The 24487-nt window shown below is 34.2% G+C and overlaps 2 protein-coding genes and 1 long non-coding RNA gene across 3 annotated transcripts; 2 read left to right on the top strand and 1 right to left on the bottom strand.

Moving 5' to 3' along the window:
• Positions 1-937: 937 nt before the first annotated feature.
• LOC109178786 lies at positions 938-15937 on the top strand. Its single transcript, XR_002053764.1, has 3 exons — positions 938-1020; positions 4997-5002; positions 15926-15937. It is a non-coding gene; the product is annotated as an uncharacterized LOC109178786 (long non-coding RNA).
• On the top strand, positions 6292-9259 carry LOC109178785. Its single transcript, XM_019328345.1, has 3 exons — positions 6292-6900; positions 7827-8011; positions 8568-9259. The coding sequence occupies exons 1-3, from the start codon at positions 6480-6482 to the stop codon at positions 9039-9041; spliced, it is 1080 nt and encodes a 359-aa protein (XP_019183890.1). The 5' UTR covers positions 6292-6479; the 3' UTR covers positions 9042-9259.
• LOC109178781 lies at positions 10355-22938 on the bottom strand. The gene is made up of 5 exons (XM_019328337.1): positions 22771-22938; positions 20735-21896; positions 16114-16234; positions 12015-12071; positions 10355-11894 (listed from the first exon to the last, which is right to left on the bottom strand). Exons 2-5 carry the CDS (start codon positions 21760-21762, stop codon positions 10746-10748), a joined length of 2355 nt encoding a protein of 784 aa, XP_019183882.1. The 5' UTR covers positions 21763-21896; positions 22771-22938; the 3' UTR covers positions 10355-10745.
• Positions 22939-24487: the final 1549 nt, after the last annotated feature.

Here is a 24487-nt window from a genome sequence, read left to right as displayed (position 1 = left end):
GCCCTTCAACTATAGATCAAAGTGCAATTAGCCCCCTAAACTTAGAAAAGTTCCAATTAGGCACTTTAACTTCTCATTTGTATGCAATTAAGTTATTTAACAGGTTACCTCTAAGTAACCGTTCATTTTTTTTTTTTAATTTAAAAAATTAATTAAAAACATATTATTAATATAAAGTAATTAATTAAAAAAAAAAAAAAAAAAACCTCTGGCAGCGGTGTCTTCACCGTCACCTGTCACAATCGACATGGGATTAAAACCCATTTAACAGGATAATCAACAAGATAAAATGAAAAGCAAAAACCATTCTTTCTTCTTCTTCATCACCAGCATTTCCATTGTTCTTTCACTTCTTTCTTAGCTTTTCATAATCATAACTCATTTAACAGGAGAATTAACAAGAAAAAATGAAAAGCAAAAACGAAAATTCTTCTTCTCAAGCATTTTTGTTGTTCTTTCTTAGCTTTTCATAATCAAAACCCAGGAAAATCAACAAGAAAAAATGAAAACCAAAAACCAAAATTATCAAATACCTCAGATAAGCATTGTGGCACATTTATCCTAGCAAACAACAACCTCCAAAATAGTGGAGCGCAATATTTGTTGTTGTCACTCATGCCTTTCTACTATCATCAGTGGTATTCGTATTCCTACATCTCTTTCCTTTCATTCCGGGATGAAAACCATGGAACAAGATAATCAACAAGAAAATCAAATGGGTTGCCTGAGTTATAGTTTCAGAACACGAAATCATGGCCATCGTCAATGTCCATCAGAAAAGAATCGCAGTCGGAAGAGGAGTTGTCGGAAAAGTTATTCTGCGCAGTCAGAATCTGTCAAATAGAGATGAGCTCCGCCACCTACGTGAACACGACGTTGTCTGCCAAAGTATTTCTCGCCGGCCAGTGGAAATATGTTTTTTAAATTTATTTTAAAATTATTTTTTATAAAAAAATTCAAATTTATCTGCTATTATCTTGAATTTACCTGCAAAATAAGTTAATTGTACAAATTTAATAAGTTATGGGCTAAATTGCATCAAAGTGAAGAGATGAAGTGTCTAATTGGAGTATTTCTTAGTTTAAGGGGCTAATTGCATTTTGACCTATAGTTGAAGGGTCTATTTGACTGTTATCCCTTTTTAAATTAGTGTTTTAGAATTTATCAAAGTATCATTCGGTATTGTGGTGTATACCAATGTAAGATGTTAGAGAAAAGAATCAGGAGGTATTTTTATTGACTAGAAACTAAAGAAAAGAAACAGGAAGTCACAAGACTTTCCCCAACAAGAGTTTTAGGCTCTTGCCCCACAAGAGTTTTAGGCTCTTGCTTAGCTACTAAAGCTTAAAGACTAAGGAAGATTATTGGATGCCCTCCTCTCTTGAGGAGGTTACAATTTATAATGCAATGCAGAAAATAAATATAGTAAAGCAGGTATTTGGGTTTCGGTTTATCAAAATAGCTAACCGGAACGGCTGATTTCAGTTACAAACTGAAAAAATATATATATTAATTGTTGAATTTAAACTATTTAAAAAATAATAATAATAAAAGTTTGAACCAACGGTTCAAAATAGATCTAGAACTGTGAACCGGCGATTCAAAATCAGAACCGAATCGCAGTCATATCTACTTATATGTGAGAATCGGAATAAATGTGAAAAAGAACATACACTATTTACAAATATTATAATTCTACTTTTAAGCTAATGCTAGTAGCTGTTCCGATTTCGAACCATCGGTTCACGGTTCAGGATCCAGTTTTTTTAGTTCGCGATTTTAATAAATTGAAACCCAAAATATTAGTTTCTGGTTCTGAATCATAACCGGAACCTTTCGATTCGATTGCTATAGTGTCTGGTTCAGTTCGAACAAAACTGTGGTCATCCACTCATCCCTACATATAAGCAATAATTTGTTGGAGAAGAAAAATAAATGAAATATTTATTTTAAGTGTAAAAATGTTTATTTAGTATATCAGAGAGGGAAAATCGCAACTTTTAGAATAAGTAAGGGGCTACTATGTACATGAATAATTCAGGGAAAAAAGTGCTACACGTATATAATTCAGCGATAAAGTGTCATTTTTCGGATGGTAGAGTCACAAATTATGCCATGGAATCGTGTTCACCGAGAATGGTGAACACAAGGCAAAACGACGTCGTTTTTAGGCAAAAAAAAAAAAATTCGCGGATGTGGAGTTAACGGGCGTTTGATCAAATTATGAATTTTCTGTTATGAGATTATGAATTTTATGAAAATTCATAATCTCATAACAGAAAATTCATAATCGCATAACAGAAAATTCATAATCTCACAACTGAAAATTCATAATCTCATTACAGAAAATTCATAATCTTATAACAGAAAATTCATAATCTCATGGTTCCAAAGTGAATGTGTAGGCATGGTTCCAAAGTGAATGTGCAGGCATGGTTCCAAAGTGAATGTGCAGGCATGGATTCATAATTTATGAATGTCCGTGATTTCGGACGGGAATATGTAGGCATGGTTCCAAAGTGAATGTGCAGGCATGAATTCATAATTTATGAATGTCCGAAATTATGAATGTAATGAAAATTCATAATCTCATAACAGAAAATTCATAATCGCATAATAGAAAATTCATAATCTCATAACTGAAAATTCATAATCTCATAACAGAAAATTCATAATCTTATAACAGAAAATTCATAATCTCATGGTTCCAAAGTGAATGTGTAGGCATGGTTCCAAAGTGAATATGCAGGCATGGATTCATAATTTATGAATGTCCGTGATTTCGGACGGGAATGTGTATGCATGGTTCCAAAGTGAATGTGCAGGCATGAATTCATAATTTATGAATGTCCGAAATCTTTATTCACCTCAAATTAAAGTGAAACCGCAAAATGTGAAAATAAAGAAGAAAAGTCACGCAATTAATTAAAAAAAAAAAAAAAAAAAAAAGAAGAAGAAGAAGATAACGGTGTACTAACACCGTTGAAACCGTGTTCACCATGAATAGTGAACACGGTTCCATGGCATAACGTCCCTGGTAGAGTAGGTGCAAAATAATTTTTTATCAAAAAGTTACGGGCCCAATTTACCTCTCCTTGGGAAAATAGCATCAATTACTATGTGAGATGGTTATAATTGAACTTGGTCGCAAATTATGCTGTGCAACCGAATGCACCTTGCAAGGTGCATACGGTTGCAAAATGACGTTGTTTTGGTTAAAAAAATGCGCGCCCCACTTAAAGAAGAAATCAGGTTCGATTCCCGACAATAACATTTTTATATATCCACAAATTCATAACTATATATCCACAGTGAATGAATGAAGTAAAAGTCCACAATGAATGAATGAATGAAGTAAAAATCCACAATGAATGAATGAATGAAGTAAAAATCCACAATGAATGAACTAAATATCCACAATGAATGAATTACATATCCACAATGATTGAACTAAATATTCACAATGAATGAACTAAATATCTATAAATTCATAACTATATATCCAAAAATTCATAACTATATATCCATAAATTCATAACTATATATCCACAGTGAATGAATGAAGTAAATATCTACAATGAATGAACTAAATATCCACAATGAATGAACTAAATATCCATAAATTCATAACTATATATCCACAAATTTATAACTATATATCCAGAAATTCATAACTATATATCCACAATAATGCTATTGCCGAGAATCGAACCTGAATTTTTTCTTTTTAAAGTGGGACGCGCGTTTTTAGTCAAAACGACGTCGTTTTGCATCGTATGCACCATGCGCATGGTACATTCGGTTGCACAGCATAACTATTGGAACTTGGTGGTGTGGACATTGATTCTTTGGGCTCAAAATGATTGAGAATTTAGACAATAAATAACTTTGCGTCAAATTTTACACGGTCCATAATGCATTGTGGTCCAGGAATCAAAACGGTGTCGTTTGTTTTAATGAAAAGAAACGGCACCTGTTCCGCATAAAGTAGCTCTGTTTGTATAACATATTCAGTTCCATTTTATATATACTGCAGTTTCATTTTAACACAACTACAATTTCAATTCGATATAACTATAGTTTCATTTGACATTATACACTCAAATATGTGAAAATGTTATTCAGTTTCATTTTATATCTACACTATAGTTTCATTACAACACAACTTCACTATCATTTCGATATAACTACAGTTTCATTAGACAATATACACTCAAATATGTGAAACTGTTATTCAGTTTCATTTTATATATACACTGCAGTTTCATTTCAACACAATTACAGTTTCATTTGATAATATAAATACAATATGTGAGACATTTCATTTTAAATACACTGTAGTTTCATTTTGTAATTAACACACTAAAAATACAAGTTCCATTAAGGTGTAACGGCAACCGTTTCCTTACTTAAAGAAACAACGTCATTTTTGGACCACGGTTCACGATATAATTATTGTAACTTTTGCTCTATGAATTATTTCACTTTTAGAATTTTGTCCCAAACAATTTAGTCCCTTGGGAATTTGCTCCCAACATATTTAGTCACTTAATTGTCTATTATATTGCACTTTTAGTATCTGTTGTTAAAGATGATATATTTAAGTGTTCAAGTTTGTATAGTGAAGTTGAGAAACCAAATTATTTTAATGTAGAATAACATTTGGTGTAGAAATTTGGTCTTTTGATGTAAAATGGATTGTAGATGAATAAAATTTAGTATAAAAATATGTCAAAAATATTCTTTTTGATGTGACATTTCGTAGAAATTTTGGTGTTTTAGTGTAAAATGGGTTGGAGATGGCCTTAGAAAAATAATACTAACTTGTCAATGTAAGTTTTTCAATTTCCTATCGAAAGAATAATATTTTATAAGGATTTTATTGAGGTAAATTATTTTAGACTATTATAAGTATTCTTAAAATATTGTACAAAATTAAATCTTTTACATTGTATGGATCAAATCCTAGTCATTCACTTATTAGGGAAGACTATAGATATGTGTATATATGAGTGAATGATGTAAATAAAAAAAAAAATACGGTAATTCACAAGAAAACTTTCAAATTGTATCTAAATAAACAAAAAATTCTATAAAAATGATTTACAAGAATGAGTAATAAGTATGCATTCAAATTACTTCAACTCACTAATTTAATAAACATTAAACCACAAAAATATAAAATACTATAATGAATATAATGAAGCGCAAAATCTTACCAATCAAACAATATAATTCAAATTTGGAATTAAAAAATAAAAAAACCTTGTTATTTCTAATATTGTCAATAAAATAGTCAAACTAGAGAGACTAAATTCATAATTTAAGAACTACCAAGAATGGATCTGAACATAACAGTCATCTTTCTCATTAGCCATTAATTAGCCAAAAATTGCATTTAAGAAATAAATTAGATAAAAGTGACCAAAAACCTCAAAGCATTCTAATATAACTATAATATCAATTTAAGCCTATGGTCTAATGCTACTAATATTCTAAATCTCATTTGAGATTATTATATTTTTATAATTAATCAAAAATATAACTTTTATGGTTTTTTTTTTTTTTTTGCTCATTTATTGTATAAATTTGATATTAATTATATAAAATAAAATTTATTTTTTATAAACTAATAAAATTGGACACATAAATAATGTTATTAACAAATAAGAATATTTAAAAAATAACTAATAAGAATGTTCTTTAAAAAAAATTGTTTTATTATATAGGAAAAATGGTCAAATAGGCTCTCGAACTTTAACTTAAAAGTCAATTAGACCCCTAAATTTTTTAAAGGTGCAATTAACTCATCAACAATTCATTTAGGTGCAGTGAAGCCCAAAAACAAGTTAATGACCTGTTATCACAGGTCGTTAGGGTTTAAGCCATCTTCCGACGAAATTTTTGACAAAAAAAAAAAAAAAAAAAAAAAAGTGACCGGCTCCGGCAAAAAAGTGACCGCCGGCGTGCGTTGGTCGCCGGTCACTCTTTTTTTTTTTTGCCGGAAGGTGGCCTGAACTCTAATGACCTGTGATAGCAGGTCATTAACTTGTTTTTGGACTTCATTGAACCTAAATGAATTGTTGATGGGTGTAATTGCACCTTTAAAAAGTTTAGGGGTCTAATTGACTTTTAAACTAAAGTTCGTGTGCGTATTTGACCCTTTTTTTCCCTATTATATAAAATTATAAATAATGTGTTTGGGTCTTTTTATATTTAAAGTAATTTGAGGATAAAAAAAAAAAAAAACAAAACAAAAAAAACAAAACAGGGTTGAAGTTAAAGTATTAGTCCACTTCTTGTTCAGTTGTTCTGCTCCAAAAGGACTCTCTCTAGTCTCTATCTTCCTTACACATTCTCTTCTCTATCTTCAAAATCTCAGCACTGCATTATAAGGCGCTAAATATATATATATATATATATATATATATATACTGCGTATATAAAATTCAGGAAAAAAAAACCAAGAAAAATTAAGAATGTCATCTTGGTTGTTTCTTCCAAACCCTTTCAATTCTGAAGACAATGATGATGATCAGAATTCTTTAATCGCCCCTGATCACACCATCTCCACCCTCTTCCGCTCTGTGGCAGCCTTCCTTGCTCCACCGCCGACTGACTCTCCTTCCGCCGCGGCCGCCATCGATGACGGCGGCGCCGGCGGCACGGTGGAGGTCAGCTCAAGGGCGATTGCCGGAATGAAGCAGGATTTAGCTGAGATTGGAGACAGGTTCAAGTCCAGCCTTTCACTGTTGTCCTCCCGATTTTTTAAGCCAAAAGAGGATGATGCGGTAGAGGAGGAGGAGATGGTAGGAATTACGGAGGAAGTTGTGGACTATGTGAATACTCTTTGTGAAAGGCCTCAGCTTTGGACTGATTTTCCAATCAATTTACCAAATGGTGAGTTCATTTTTGGTAAAATTCTTGCTTTTATTTTCTTATATATAATTACTGAAAATATGTATAGGAATCCGCCTTTTCGTGCATTCATTATATGTGTATATTTCTTGTGATTATAGATAATGAGCTAGAATGAGTTTTTGGTTGTGCATGAATTTGAGATTAGTGATCTTTCACTGTCTTATAATGTATGTGTTTAGCATTTATTAAATTACGGATTAGTAATTATCGTAGACCAATTTGTGTTCTTATGTGGTCTTGCATATCATTCATTAATGCTACTGCATCTATTAAAAAGTAGGCATTACTTTGTTAATGAAACAAAAGAATTCCTTTTTCATTTTCTGATTAGTGAGTAATAAATAGGTATAATAAAAAATATGGGGTTCTTCCTCCCCTAAAGGTTGAATCCCCAACCCCAAGAGCCCACATCCCGGCCTGACAGAGCATTTGGGAGCATGAACAGAGTAGTTGGGCATCCATATTCCATGAGATTGATAATTTTTGCTCCAAATGTTGTCCTGGAGATTCTGTTTTAAGCACTTTTATGCCCTTTACATGATTTGCTTTGCACCATTAATTAATGCTTTTATGCATAGCCAAACAATCTGGATTATTCTTTCGTTTTTGTTTTGGAAATCTGGGGGAATGTTGATTAAATATGTGATCACTAGATTACAAAGTCGTTGTCTATGATTATTCCTTTTGGTTATTCCTTTTGGTCATGCATATTTGCATTTTCCTCCTATATGCCCAAAAGAAAAGGCAGAACAACAATTAGTATACTTAATTTTCTAATTTCTGTATTTACTGTTAGTATATGTCATGTAAAACTTATAAAAGTTATTTTTCGGCAACTAAATAAATTGTGCTCATCTTGAACTTTGATGTTTAATTTCGTATGCACCCATTGCTAATACTTGCAGACTTTGAAATGTCTGCCAATCAAAGACAGCATGTGGAGAACATTGAGCAATTGGTGCCCGATCTTGGATCCTTAAGGCAAAAGGTTTCTGGCCATTTACCAAATAATAAGTTTTGGATGATCTATTTTATCTTATTGCTTCCTAGGTTGGATGAGAATGATTTGGAGCTCCTATTGACTCCCAAGGCAAGTCTTTATCCCTTTCATGTGAAACAATTGTTTCTTTTGCGCGCAACTCCTTGGAATCTTAAATGCAAGGGTGGAAGAGTGGGGAATATTTTCAAGTTTTTTCTTGCAGTTAAGCAAGTCATATTTGATAATATGAACATTTTTAAGAAATAAAATCCATTTGTGAAAGCTCAAGCAAAGGAATGAGATTACGTGTTTATGGCTGAAATTTCAAACAATCACATGAGTTTATGTTTTCTTTGCCTACTTAATGTTATGATAAAAGATGTTATGATAAAAGCAGGCGATGGCATTTTTGTAGTTGGACTTCTCTATAATGCTCTGATGCAAACAATTTTAACTATAATTCCCACGACAGTGATGGTTAGCTGATTCCGGCCTATTATTATAGGCTGATAGAGCTGCTTCTCTTTGGCTATTGTCTATAGTATCTCTATTTTATTTCCGTTTTCCGTGATTGTTACTTAAATTCCAAGGGAAATTATAATTGTTGTCTGTTGGGTTTTGTTTGCAATGTTGGTCATTTTATTTAGGGGAGTTTACTTTGCTGCAGATCGTCGAAGTGAAGGATACGCTTATGCAACAATTGCAAAATAAGAACGCACGGGGAAAAGCTTCAAAACACTCCGATACTAACGTCAAGGATCATGGTAGTTTGCAAGGGAACAATAATCCGTTGCGGAAGACAACTACTCCAAAAGCTGTAGAAATAGAGGTTTCAAATGCCGAGAAATCCAAACTCATCAAAAATGAGGATGCTGTTTCGTTTAGCGATGTGGAGGAGGATGACAATGATAATGATTTACCAGATAGAATCACAAGATCTAGCGGCAAGAAAGCTCTTTCCTCCGGTGAATCACATGAATGGATTTCCTCAGGTGAATGGGTTCATGTAGGTAGAAAGCCGAAAGCTTGGAGTAGATCGAGCCTTTCAACTTCTGTCGTCGAGGAAGGTTCAGATAGTGAGGGATCTTGTGAATGGCTTACCGTTGATGATGTTGATTCAGACACAATGGCGACTCCTTAAAATCCCTTCTCACCATATAGTTGCAGTAGTATTTTTCTCTCTAGAAGTATTTTTCTCTCTTCCTTTGATTTTCATCATTTTTTACTATTCCTCATTTATGTAAATGCCTTCTCAAAATCCAAAGTAAAGAAAGAAGAAAAATAAGGAATCTTAGTGCTGCATTTTAGGCTTTAGATACTCATTTGTTTGAGTGTTAATAAATATATATTATTTTAGTAGTTGATCTTATTGATCCTAGCTCTGAGGATATTTAGAAAATCACGGTCCTTACTCATTAAACCATACCGCCTAACGGTCCTTACTCATTAAACCATACCGCCTAGACCTTTATGGAATAACATATGGAAGCCCTCTCCTCCATTCTTTCCACGGCAAAAAACTTAATTAGGAGAAGGGTAGAGATCTCATATTTATGCCCATCTTGTGGGCTTAAAACAGAAGACATCATGCACATTCTATGCACTTGTTCATATGCTAGACGTGTTTGGATGCTTCTCACTAACCCATTCCTCATTTTGATGGTGGTGATTTCATGCAATGGGCGGCAGATTGGATGGACAACACAGCAGCCGTTACGGGTGGAACAAAAGAGCAAATATGTGGTGTTTTACATAAAATATGGAAGGCTAAAAATCATGCAGTTTTGGGAGGGTTTTCTGCCATGTCCAACGGTGTTGTGGCGCAACTTCCAGCTCCAATGGGTTGCGTGGACAGCCAACAAGAGTTTTCTAGCTCGGTCTTCTGCTCTAGTCTTGTTAAGGCACACTTGTTTTGTTCGTATGTTGGTTTAGTTTTAAATTCTTGTTGCCAGATTATTAGTTCTATCTCGAATTGTGAAGTTAATTTTATTAGCAGAGAAGCCATTCGGGCTGCTCATGCATTGGCTGAAGATGTAAGTGCGAGTTATGCACCGTCGATAGGGAGGGATGTTCCTCCTCCATTTTTGGATTCTTCGATGATTTAATACAATCCGGATTATTTGGCTTTCAAAAAAAAATTATTTTAGTATATTAGTAGCTTAATTCTAGTAATTGATGCAAGAAAGAAAAGTTTGGAGTAGAGTAATAATTTCTCGCTTGACTTGATGTTACGATTAAAGGGTCAGCTGCTTTGGCATAAAAGTACTTATCAGAACGATAGTATCATGGAAAAGAAAAAGGTGACTAAAATTTGACCAATAAACTGATTGCGCGACTCATGCTTTACTTTTATTGATTGCGTGGGACTCACAATTTACTTTTATTGGGACTCTAGGACTAGGACCAATGTCTCTGGGCTTAGAATCAGTCGGGCAAAGTTGGGTAAGTTAGGTATAAGAAAGAAGAAAATTTGCAACATCTTTTTGCGATAAGTATATCAATCTTATGGTTTGAGGACTGTCTAAACTCAACTAGTTTTAAACTAAAACCATAGCCAGTTAAAATTCAAACACTCTTTTACGCTTGAGACCTATATTTAACTTTCTCCTATGGGTATCTACAGGTTCAAACCATTTCCTGATTTTCCTTCCTATTTGATGTATAGTTTCTGTATTATGGCCTCCAAACTCCACCTGCAGGCTGGAGAGGGCTCTTTACTGCCAGGGGACCGGAGGGTGGTTGTAGAACAGGGTTGAAGGTAAATCCCGTCATATAACTCTGACCATCACGGGAGGGTGGTCGTAGAACAGGGTTGAAGGTAAATCCCGTCATATAACTCTGACCATCACGAGAGGGCACCGGTGGAGGCACATTCGAATTGAAAGGTGGACGTGGCGGCAGAGGGCACTGGAGGATTTGGTGGTGGTGGAAATGGCCTTGGAGGATGGTGGTGGAAAGGCAAATTCTTGAAACCCGGGTTTGTTGTTGTAATATTGCTTTGTTTGGCAAATGATTGCTTCTTTAGATCTGGTGGAAGCCATTCGGGCATGTCATCATCATCAAAGAAAATTTTCTTCCCTAAATCAGTAAAGGGAATCTTAGGGATGGCAATTGTAGGTGGTGGAATGCTGTGGCTCTGGTGGGCATGTCTTCCTTCCATTCGTCGGGGAAGAGGGAGTGGCGTGCCATGGACACTGGCTTCCCTATTTGGAGGCGTGTCTATAACGGGGGTCGAATTCGAAGCTGTTGGCTTGGAGACCGGACCAGAATGTGCCAAATATCGGGTTAAGTTCCCAGACCCATCTTCAGTTCTAGTTCTGTTGAGCAAATGTGCATCTGAGGATTTCCCATCACAACTTTTAGAAACCCCAAAGTGAAACTCAGGAAGATCATCATCATTAAATGGCTTCTTCTGGGCCTTCTGGCTTGATGTGTTGGATGGTAAAGCAAGACTGTATTTTGGAAGTTCCACATTTCCCCTAGCTGGTTCAATGCAACAAACTCCCCCCGGGGTTACCTGTGACTCCGACTTGGAAGGAACAGGTCCTCGTTGCTCCGCTAGCGAGAGCGTTGGCAGGGAAATGGCGTTAGAAGACGAATTGTCAACACCACCCGTATTTTGATTATCCTTGATGTCATTACTTTCAGCAACCAAAGAAGATTTAGCCGAGGCCAGTGCTTGTGCATCGCCAACCGATGATACAGAACTTTTGCCCACAGCTTCCACATCAATAGAATCAGGCAGCGATTTCTGTAACTGCTCGGAATGGGAATTGCTCTCAGACTTCTTAGCAACCGAATGATTTTTTCGCCACACTACACAACCAATAAATAGCTCGCACTTGCTTTCAGTCGCTGCTGCCAACCCCTTAAAGAAACCATGTTTCGCAAGGATTGTGATAATTGTATCGGTCCGAGGACAGAGGTAAAGATCAACGCCTTGCGAGAGGCGTGCAAGCCCAACTCTTTCGCCTTTTACATACCCCTTTGCAACCTGACATGGAACAGGGACTAATGAGTATAACTGCTTGATAGAATATTAAATATCAGTGATTAAGAGTTATCCGGTTTTTCCTTCAAAAAGAGTTATCCGGTTTTATTATTTCGAAATTACCTCTTTCATATGCTTGATGTCAGTCTCAGACCCCTCGTTGCAACACACAGAAATTACCTGAATGTTAATGAAAAGTATCAGTAACTTTATTCTATAATGTAAAGAAATTTTCGGAACTCAATATATACGAAGCAATATATTTTTCAGAGCATAGAAATGTTCAGATGACATTCCTGCTAATTTTAACAGTCACAAAAAATACAGTTCCGAAACATAGAATTAAACCATATCAGGAAACTTCAACTAAAATAAATTCAATAAATGAAGGTGAAATGAATCAAGAAATTTCACATATTTAGTAATACCAGTGATTCAAAACATGCAGTTCTCAAAATTAAAGCCTTCTGAAAAATGTTTATCAACGCCTGGTCATACAATAAAAAACCCGAAAGAACTTTTGATAGATTAACAAAAATGCGACTAATACTCACATCATTATTGAAAGCTAAGAAAACAGTCCTTTTTCACTATATAGCAAGAATTAATTAGTTTCTTTTAACAGCTATTTTGCCCGACCAGTAGACTATGATGAAGAAGAATGTGCCAAGTGAGGAGACAGAAAAAAGAATTTACTGTGGAGCACCTCTTAATAACTCAATGTGTCATTTCAACTCAACCATTACTTCAAGGCACTCTAATTGTGTAAAATGTCATACAAAATTTGAACCCTTCTTCAAAGCATATAAAATTATTATCGATGAACCTAGGCCCTTAAAGCTAACACAGCATAGTGATAACGGAAGTTTTTAAATAAGCATATAAAATTATTATCGATGAACCTATGCCCTTAAAGCTAACACAACATAGTGATAATGGAAGTTTTTAAATTAGATTCAATCCTAGGTTTTATTGTATCCTCAAAATTACCTTATTGAAATAAAACTGGATTCTTAACATTCCAAAATCCAGATTAAAAAGACAATGGGGGAGGAAGAAGTCTGAGTTGAAAACTTCTTGCATCCCCATATGCTCTCAAGTAATTGCTAACATCATACAGTTGATTCTTATACACAAATAGACTATCTGCAAGCATGTCACTCGTCAAGGCAAAAAAAAAAAAAAAAAAAAAAAAAAAAAAAAAAAAAAAAAAAACAACTTATAACCACCAGAATAACCCCATGGTATTTCAGGATTTCAGATCTGGAAGTTAGGTCATAGGTGGAGTTCACTCTGCTCAGGAACACGAAATAGTTTACCTAACTGTTCAGCATTTGCTGCTAATTTATGTTACTTACAGTTGGTGAAACAGTGTAGTTTCTGGAGAGATTTTTTTTTTCTCATATAAAGCAGCAGATGGAAGGAATATGGAGAGAGGTGTTATGTGACTTATGTCTATTTCGCAAGATAACAAAGCTATGGTTAATTGTATATATATTTGGATAAGAACTGTTAATTGGTTAAGAATTATTAGGCATGCTGTCCCTTTCTTATTAGCAAAAATTAATTCTGATTAAGTGTAACATTGTTGGACTCAAATATTCTATTTCTGAACATCATGAAATTAAAATCCTGCTGTTTCCAGGTTTTTAAGGCTAAATTACTTTCTTTAATCAAAAGAGCTGCCTCCATACACTGTTTGTGAACCTTCACATGTGGCATTGCAGATCTTTAAAGTTCACAATAGTGTCAGATGAATTATTGGCCATTACAAACTTTCCTGGAGCTTTGGAAGAAATTAATACTAGTATGTGATTAAGTGATTTCATATTAATTAGATTCAGTCTGATAATTGAATGGATCAATGTAAGATTGTTGTGTTATGTAATATATGACATTCATTTATTGGATGCTTAGTTCAGCCAAGGCACGTATTTTATTTTCTTGCAACCTGTTCATCATTTTCAGAAGAAACAAACATAATTGGTTGCAATCGGGACCATATTGTTTTAGATAGACCAAAAACACATTTAATATTAAGACAGAATTCAAGCACGACTGCTCAAGAATTTCTTTCTGCCAAGGTACCATATTGAATTAGATGCTCCATCATGCCTAAATTTTTAAGTTGTCAGAGAGCAGAGGCTTAACTTTTCATTATCCACGACAGACTGGAGGATTTTTATATAGATAACTTGAGAAAACTGGTGATGAAGTTGAAATTTTCAATTAAAATGCCAACTGCAAATTTTTATCCACGGTACCATCATTCTGATAAGTAATTTTATAGTCATAGTTTACACATGGCCGTTATCTGTTACTGCTTTCTCATTAGATATTGACAAATAATATACCTATAAAATGGATTTGTTTCAGTTACTCTTTAGTACTCTGTTCTTAATTTCTAATTCCTTAATTTGGTTATGCCTTTTATCTCTTCCTGCCCGCAAGAAGGGCATGCTTTGATTAGTTTGTGGTGAACATAATATTTCCATTCCAACTTTCTGCTTCCTCACTTGGAGGTATAAAAGCATTCTTAGCCAAACGAAAGCTGGAAAAGTTATCACATTGCCACAAACATTTTTTTTTTTCAGTCTTTAGTTGATCTAATAGTAAGTGTTTCCACAGCATCAATAATTTTGGTTTGATATCCAATTACTATTATTTATTATGATTTGATAGTCGCAATCTAATTATTATAAAGTATAAAGCATGGATTTTATAGTCATTCATTTAAAAACTTCTTAACACGTAAATGGAGGATTTAAATTTATAAAAGGGAGAATAGCATTTTTAGTCCCACTGTAATAACATAATAGCTATTTTAGCTGCTAGTTGTTTGATATGTACACATTTGGTCCGTTTACAGAATTGATTGTTCTTAAATATGTGCACATCAAACAATTAGAGGCTAACTATTAAGACATAATTGAGGGACTAAAAGTGTGCTATGCTCCGTTTACAGAATTGATTGTTCTTAAATCTTTAGATTTTAGCTCTCCCCTCAAATCCAAATCCAACCAAACTTTCCCTCAACACCAAAGTACAGAAGAAACTTAAAACAAGCTAACAAAAAATCAACAGAATCTAACTCAAATTGTAGCAAAAACCACCAAGCAGCTTAGGTTCAACTAGGAAAAGTAAAAATTCTAATTTTCAAGAATAATAATGCAGCTAAGCTTAATTAATTCAGAGCATTTAAGATAAGCTTAGAAATGTTCCTCACTAAAATGTGCACTGAAGTTTAACAAGATCACTTTTCAAGCAGAACTACTAGTGCTGTCTATTTAGCATTTGTTCATGTCAATTAAAAAGAAACATTTGCTTTAGTCATTTATATGATTAAAAATTTAATCTGCCAAAAAGATTTATACAGGTTCATAAATAAAGTAAGAAGCAAAATGTACTTTGAGATGCAAACACTATATTTTCTAAACCACTCGGGATTTTAATGTTTATAGAAAAAAAAACCACAGCTTACTTCTCGCATCTAATAGCATTCTAATTATGTTAATTCTGTGTGTCCTATAACAGAAACGTTTTTTTTTTTCATCACTTCAACAGGAAATATTATTGAAATAATTTGGAGAACTTGTATGATGTGAACAAAACTAGCATGTATTAGATAAAGGAAACAAAAAGGATTATTTTGGAAATTTTACAAAGGTGATCCAATATTCTGATCTGGTTTTATATTCTTAAAAGCTAATGTCCAGAGATATCTCTTATCCAATCATAGCATTAATTCTTTACTATCCTTATAGCAAATCATCTCTTTTTCTCTTCTTGTTTGAATGTTTGATTTTATAAATGCTCTCAAGATCTTTTTTTTTTTTTTCTTAATGATTATATATTGAACATCACAAGCCAGAAGGCCCAAACCAACAGCTCCCTGAACAAGTTAAATTAGATACTACCATATTCAGGCCTCATTGAAAACTCCTACAAATTAGAAACTGAAAGAGAATATATACTACAAAAACAGAACTTTGTAAAACACTGTTCAACTATATTTTCCTAGATAAGGTCATTAGAGAAAAATGTAAAAGAAAAGGCAATGCTAAATACTTGGCAAAACAATCTAAAAAACTAACCCATGAATTATTCGTTTTGCCTGTGTATGGACATTTATGAAACTACTAACGAAGTGATTTGTCATGTTTATTTATTAAAAATTAAATATTTGATTTGAAATAGTGGACAAAGGAAGATTTGGTCTTACCATTAATCCCCGATTGCGCGAGCGAGAAAGTTCCTGGATATATTTTTCAAAGGCTTCTAATCTTACTTTCCCTTTAACGTCTACAAGTTCATACCAGTTGACATCAAGCAACTTCTCACCACTACAGAAAATGCATCATTCATAAGGTCAAGAAAATTCATAAAGAAAAGAATATCCTAACCTAGGCCATATATTATTATCAGAAAAATGTTACAAGAAAGATTGCAATGATGGTTAGTTAATGCAATGATGGCACTGTGGAAAACCAATGCACTTCACCAACATCATCTATAAGTATAAATATGCAAGATCAGGTTTAAGTGCTAAACACAGTCAAAATGGTGAAATTGAAAAGGTCTGATAGGTTGTCTGACTGTTTATTTACATAATACAGATGAAAAAAAAAAAATTATCATATTTTGGTATCCACACAAGAGGAGAGAGAGAAAGATGGAGCAAAGAATTCCAGATTGGAAAGAAGAAAGTCTAAATAGATTTATAGATCACTGTTTTGAGTTTAATAATAGAAAAACTTCATGCAAAGTCTGTTGGAATATAGAAACCCTAGGGTGTAGCCCTAGGTTTAGGGAATTATATGGCCAAATATTCTCTCCCAAGAACATGTTGATGGTGTTTATTATTGAGAGAAACAAAGAAATCAAGGATTAATTAAAATTGTCATTGCCAAACCTTTAACCCTTCAATTTCAATATAGTATCAGAGCCCTAAATCTTAATCTTTCTCACAATTTTTTGGTAGAAACCTTGTTGCAAATAATTTGCAAGTGTCTACCCTTGTTTTGACCTTTTGGGTGGTTGCTTGAGAAAGTCAACACTACTGCCACACAAGAAACCTCATCACAACCTAACCTCAAAAAGTCTTGCCGCTTGTGTCCTCTTAGTCGGGTTTTTGGCTAATTCTTTTCAATGGTCTAACCACCTCATTATTGGCCATTGGATTTCTCTTATGTGATCTAGGTTAGCCTAATTTGGCTAACATTTTTTTTAAAACCCAATTTTGGAATGAGCTTTGCTTCTTTTTTAAGCCCAAGGAGTTATTTTAATTGTTCAACATTAGTTTAGTAATTTTGGGCTAATTTTTTAGGCCCTATATGTTTTTGGGTATTACAAAGGGAGGTTATCCAACCCATTATGTATCAGTTTTTAAGGCCTTTTCTTGACCTCGAACCATAGTGATGAGATTAGTACCTTTGTAGGGGTTATTTCTTGTTTACTTTTATTCTTAGTTAGAATTTACTAGAGAAACCTTAAAATTTATTAGACATTCAGGGTTGAAGTTACTTTGATCCTTACACATGGGTGTGCATTTGGCTTTGAAGGTTGTTAGAGGAATAGGGTGTTAGTTGAGAGGATCTCTCTTAGCCTTAGTTTATGTGTTTGAAATCTATGGCTAGGATTAGCTCTTGTCTTGTATAAATAGCTATACACTTCCTTGTACATCTACAGAGAACTTATATATTTCTATATGTTGTGTAGATGTACAAGGAAGTGTAGAGCTATTTATACAAGACAAGAGCTAATCCTAGCCATAGATTTCAAACACCTAAACTAAGGCTAAGAGAGATCCTCTCAACTAACACCATATTCCTCTAACAAAGGTCATTCAAAGTCTTGTTCTAATTTGAAAGATATACTATCCAAGGGAAGGTTCATGCTACTATGCTAGACTAAGGATAGCTAGTCTTTAACAAACCAATGAATTGGTAGAGACCACCCAAGCTCTATAGGTTTTGAGGTAACTATTTTATCTCTTAAATTCACAAGAGTAATTGTCTTTCCAAAATACACTGATACACGTGGTTGTCTTGCCTAGTTGCAAGAAGGGTCATGTTAGTACATATATGTAAGAAAGACACCTAGACTTGCAAAGTTAAGAGATAAATTGTTATCTCAAAACATATAGAGTTTAGGTGACTCTACCAATCCATTTGGTCTGTTGAAGACTAAGTATCCATTGGATTCCCAAGTCCAATGCAAATCTTGCCCTAAATAGTATAGCTTTCAAACGAGAATATGAGTTTGTATCTCAAGTTCAATGCAAATCTTGCCCTAAATAGTATAGCCTTCAAACGAGAATATGAGTTTGTATCACACTTTTTGAGAAGCCAAATATACACACCAGGTAAGACATAGTCTTATGTTATTCAATTTAACTTCATTATTGATTGTTTAATAAATGAGAATACAAGAAAAGTATTAATCTCTATGATTTTTCTAGACTCTTGTAAAACCCTAACTACGAATAAAACTAATTAAAACTAAACAAGAAATAAGTTCAAAAAAAAGGTACTAAGTCTTCTAAACTAAGAAAAATTGAGCCACGATGGATTGCAAAGTCTCCCTATGTAATACTAATAGGACCTTAAAAACTAGCACGATTAGCCCAAAAAAAATAAAAAATGATTGATGAAAAATTAAAATAACTTCTTGGGATTCAAAAGCTGCAAAACTCGTTCAAAAAGCTCCAAATTTGGATTAAGAGAAATCTAATGCACCAATAAAAGAATGTTAGCCAAATTGGGCTACACAAACCACATCATCCTCTCCCTCCAACAGTCCAACTATGAAGTTTGGTCACCGCCTCTAAAGTCATGTACTGCCATCAACAAGCTTTCTAGTGTTCAACATTATTTTGTTCATTGTTATGGCTGAAACGAATCCCTTTGCCGCTTGGGATGAAGGAAAACCTTTCTTTTTGACACTGTGTCCTAGAGTGCATTGCTATGCTTTGAAACCACTCATGATTGGCTCTTTGCCTTGGTACTTTCATCTTCAATCCCATGGATCACGCACAATGTCATGTTTTCCAAGGTTATTCACATCTAGCATAGTCATCCTCTCGCCACATTTAATAAGTTTAGCTTCCTAAGTTTCTAGCAAGGGGGATTATTGTTTTTCGGCTATAATTTTGTGAACTATGCAAGCTTAGAACTTGTGTGTGTCTAGTTTTAGGGGCAACTTGAAATATAGAAACCCTATGGTTTAGCCCTACATGTAGTCCTACGTTTGAATGTATGCATCACCCATAAATTACAATATTATTAATATGATCATTATTTATCTTCTTTATTTATTTTTCATATTTAGTGTGTGCCTCACTAGCGGCTGGTGACTATTTGCCCCCCACTACTCCTTCAATCCCTCAATTTCAACAAGGTCAACCAGCATAAGATGTGTGCTTTCTACTTTGTGGTTCAAAGACTAGATTTTCAATATATGAAGTGTGGATACTTCAGGAATGAATTTTAGAGTAGACTTCTTTTGCTAATTGATTGTGGCAAATGTTCATTAATTGCTTTTGTAAAAGGAGATTATAGTCATTATACTAATAGAAAGCTATGAAGAATGAAAGAAACTTATGAAATATGATAACTCCTACATGTGTAATCAATTATCTATCTACTAGTATCATTAGTTCATTACTTCTGGTTTCTATTAACATAGTAGCTTTGATTAGTGACATCTTGAATAAATCATACTTTGGGGGTCTATTTTGTAAGAATTAAACTTCTCCATTATCAGTTAAAGACTTAAAGTAACCACAAAGAACAGGATAAATATAGCTTGAATCAAAAGGTAGGAGAGGGTAGCATATGCTATGTATGTTCATATGGTGACCACTAGGGGAAAAGGATAACTAAAAAAGGTTGATTAACATGTCAAAACAACTCATCATCCAAACTTCATTATAATTGTATTATTGGCAGAACAAAAAACTTTGATCTCTTTGTTTTGGAGGTATGAAAATGTCACAGAGAAAAATAACCCCAGAGAAAATCAACAAATTAATAGAGCATTCATGATCCAATAAAGCAAAATAATAATAATAATTTTAATAATAATAATAATAACAACAACAACAACACGTGAATCTATTGATTTCATTGCTGCCCTGCTATGGATCACACTACCTAATCTTCATTGGATCCCTTTGATTATGTTCAGGTTCAGCAAGATGCTAAAATCTATCTCTTCTTTTGGAAGACCAAATTGTTTTTATTTTATTTTATTTATTTATTTATTAGTTCTCTTGACGATTTTTTTCTGAACGAGATTTCAATTGCCTTGTGGCAGAATGTGTTACTGCATAACATGCAAACTAAGGAAGCAATATAATTTTTCCATTTTGTTAGCATAAATGACAAGGATCCATTTCAGCTTTCCTGATGGTTGGTATTAAGGCTAAAGTGAATTCCTTTTAGGTGCAATGAATAAAATCTTGAAAGGTAAGTAAAAATAAGGTCAGAATTTATAAACTTTTAGAGCTAATATGCCACAAATAAAAATGATCCAATACAGCTGCAGAAAATTGTTTATAGAAGTCTGCTTCAATCGAGATCACAATCCAGACAGACAACATAAAACTAACTAAAGACAATTGAAATCATGAATTTTCCACAAAGCTTGCTTCATCAGACTCTTAACATTTGACAAAATCTTAACTGCATCAGCATATCAAATTTTACAGACATAACAATATGATTGGCAAACACATTATTAATTTGCAGGTTGCATGCAGACTGCCTAGAATTATAAATATGAAAAGAAACAAGGGCAATGCATGCATATATCAAGAGAAAAGAAGTAAGTGAAAAATAAACCTTTTAAAGAAGGCAACTGCAGGCACAGCAATGGAAGGATTTAGCTGAAGAGATCCAACCCATATCTTTCCTGCAGCCAGAGATGATTTATGTAATTTTGGCCTACTCTTTTCTTCAAATCTATGGGAACCATGATTCAACTTCTGCTTTTCAAGTTTGAAACTTTTATCAGGATTTTGGTCATATTTTGAAGCAAATTCCTCGACCAAGGAACTTTTTTTGTTCTCCTTATTGAACCCTTCTGAATCCCCCACATTGGACTGCCCTTCGGTCCGGATGTCATTTTGCTCAGCACAGGATTTAGGAGCATTATTGCTCTTAATCTTCTGAAAAACTTGCCCTCTTTGTCCAAAAGAACAAGAAGTATCAAACTCGTTGACTTCATCCATGCTTGCTCTTCTATCAGAGAGATTATCGGAGCGGTCAGGCTGAGAAGAACTCTGCTGAAATGTTCCCATCGCTCTCTGAGTTACAGACAAATCATCATTACAAAATGTAGCCAACAATGTCTTTTTTAGGGCAGTATTTTGTACTACAGGTTCGCTCTGAGACTTTTCTATATAGGAAGTATAGGATGGAATTGACAATGATCCCTTAGATTCAGATTGTGCGCATATATTTCCCTTCTCAAGTATCCAACTTGGTAATTTAGGTGTCTCCCCAGTATGCACTTCCAACTTTTGGAACTGTTCTTCATGTTTTAAAAGCTGCAGCTCATTACTTAGAGGCATGTCCTTTGAATATTCAATTTCATATATTTGGGAATCAGAATTACCAGTCAATCCAGTTTCTGTAGTATCATTATGATGAAACTTATCAGCTAGAAATTGATGTCGCATAGCACATGCATCACGCTTTCTTTGAATTGAAGTAAATTCACGAGTATTTCTTCTTATGTTTTTCAGGAGTGACTCCTTAGGCCATGAATATTCTGGTAGATCAGTTGTTGTCAATTTCCTTTTACCCAATATTGTTCCAGAAGCAACACTCGTATCACTTCCTGAAGGAGAGACTGTATTTTTTTCCATATAAACTCCCTTACGTTATTCTGAGGCCCTTTTGAGTTTGGTAAGTTCACAAAAACTGTCTTTTACACAATTTCTTGAAAATGAAACCTCAGGCAGTGCTGGTCTTCATTACTAAGAGGCGCAACTCGCAAGATCTGTAAGCAAAGAGAGAAGGATCAAAACAATCTTAGCATGATATTATTAACCAGAGCTAACTAAATAAAAATATTTTCTTCTCAAAATGGTTTTCTGAAAGAAAATAAGTGCACACAATTCCTCAGATATGGGCCTCTTGTGGGATTGAGAAAGGAAGAGAGACCAGTCAGCTTTGCAGTTCTCTAGAAAGTTCTCATACTTGCAACCCCCCCTCTAAGCAAAGAATAATAAATATACAAGAGGATGGTTCTAAAGCCTTCACTTTTGCATATCCAGCTTAAACTTCCTTAGCAAGGGTGAGAGAGAACTACCTTTTTCATCTGTTTGTACATTTGATGCCAACAAAGGCTTTATTTTTTTATTAACCTTTCAAGTGTTAGTTATGCTGCTCAATTTAAAATAATGTTAAATACTCAGCATATAATAATATAACTTATATAAGTCTCTTGCTATTGGTATGTTGATCAAATTGAGGAAGAAATATATAGACAAAATTCAAGACTTCAGGTCCATTCTCCCCCTAGCCATTGCACAAGCATAATCATATATACAAAGCAAACAAAAACCCGTCCGAGCACACTCCTGAGTTGAAATCATTGACTGTCATCATTACATCACCACGATCATCCAAGTCCCATCTCACCGACAAATCAAAACAATTTTTTTTTTTTATCTAATAACGGGAAAAAAAAAGTTAAACAAATTCAACCAGAAAGGAAAATAAACAGAACCCTTTTCAGTTTTTTTAAAAGACTACCAAGACGAAGAATGGCAAGTTGGCAACCAGAGAGGCAGAGACACAGATTTTACAGAGGTATACACAAATGCATGCAGAGCATATATGTAGATTTTAGACACAGAAGAAGATTAAACCTCATTGGGGAGATTTGGGAGTCTAGGGCTTGTGAAAAATTAGTTTCTTTTTCTTTTTATCCTTTAGAAAAGCTTCCGCCGTCTGATCGCTGCAGCCACCGGTGATTCGCTGAGTCGGGGGCGTCGGACTGGGAGTACCAAACCGGAATCGAACTTAAGAGTGTCTAGTGTGTACCTATGGAGTGTAGAGTAGTGTGCTACAAATTCTTACATATGTAAATTTAACCTAGTGTTAGTGCTGGTCGATCCGTATCGTATCATGGGCCCGTCTTATATTAGATCTAAATTTTCGTTAGCCCATTTGTAAGTTTATCAATAGTTATTGCGGACTATGATGGACCACGATCCAAAAACGATATCGTTTTGTCAAAAAAAATTCACGCGACTCATTGCAATATACTCCGTACATTTTTGTAGCTTATAATATACATTATTATAACTCATAAAGTACATTATCTTAACTCAGAAGTTTCATTATTTTAACATATAGTGTACATTATTCTACCACATAAAATACATTATTCTAACTCATAATATACATTATTCTAACTTATAAAATTTAACAATGTCGTTTTGGACTGTGGTCCATACAATAATTAACCCAAGTATATATTTTTAAATAGGAAAAAATGTCAAATAGACCATCAAACTTTATCTGAAAAGTCAATTAGCCCCTCAAACTTTTAAAGTTGCAATTAAGTACATAAACATGTCAATTTAGATCATGAGAGTCCAAATGCTTGTTAGTGACCTGTAATACCAGGTCATAAAATTCAGACAGTTGTCCGATAATAAAAATGGATAACATAGACCAAGGCATCGCTGGAGAAAGCATAGACATCTCCGTCCCTGGGAGATGGTCGCCATTTCCGACGACTAGAAATGGTGACCAAACTGGTCCCTATCTCTTAGGGACAGAGAAGGCGACTAGTTTCGTCGCCATCTCCATCAACTGGAGATGACAACCAAATTAACCGCCATCTCCCAGGGACAAAGAAGGCAACTAAGCTAGTCACTATTTCAGTATTTTCAATAACTATCCCCGGCGATTAAAAATGGAAACCAAATTGGTCGCCTTCTCCATCTTTGAGAGATGGCGACCAGTTTGGTCACCCTTTCCGGCCAGTGGCCATCTTCGCGACTGGATATCCCAAGGATGGAGAAAGCAACCAGTTCGACAGCCGGAGATGGCCACGCCTTCTCCAACGATGCCTTAGTCTCCGTCATCAATTTGTGTCGAACAATCGTTAGAATTTTAGTGACCTGGTATAATAGTATTACAGGTCACTGCCAGGTGATTGGGTCTTGATGAATTAAATTGACATGTTTATGTATCTAATTACAACTCTAAAAAATTTGAGAACCTAATTAACTTTTTAGGTAAAGATTGAAAACTTATTGGACCATTTTTCCTTTTATATATTAACTTGTATGGGTCAAAAATTTTGTGAGCCCATTCTGTATTTGAGTTGAAAATTTCGTGGGCCAGCCCACGAGTGTTCATTTTCAAATCTTAACTTACATAGGTGGATTGCAATTCAATCATTATTGTGTGGACCATGGTCTACACAAGTTGTGTAGATCATATTTTGTCTATTGTAAAATAATGTACATTTAATACAACAATAATGTACATTCAATACAAAAATAATGTACATTGTATTCAGGGGATGTACATTATTTTTGTTCTGAGTGTACATTATATTGTACAATGTAC

Source organism: Ipomoea nil, unplaced genomic scaffold, assembly GCF_001879475.1.
Source record: "Ipomoea nil cultivar Tokyo-kokei standard unplaced genomic scaffold, Asagao_1.1 scaffold0869, whole genome shotgun sequence".
In the NCBI taxonomy this organism is placed as follows: domain Eukaryota; kingdom Viridiplantae; phylum Streptophyta; class Magnoliopsida; order Solanales; family Convolvulaceae; genus Ipomoea; species Ipomoea nil.
The sequence above is the reverse complement of the archived record's forward strand: the minus strand, read 5'-3'. Positions and strand labels throughout refer to the sequence as shown.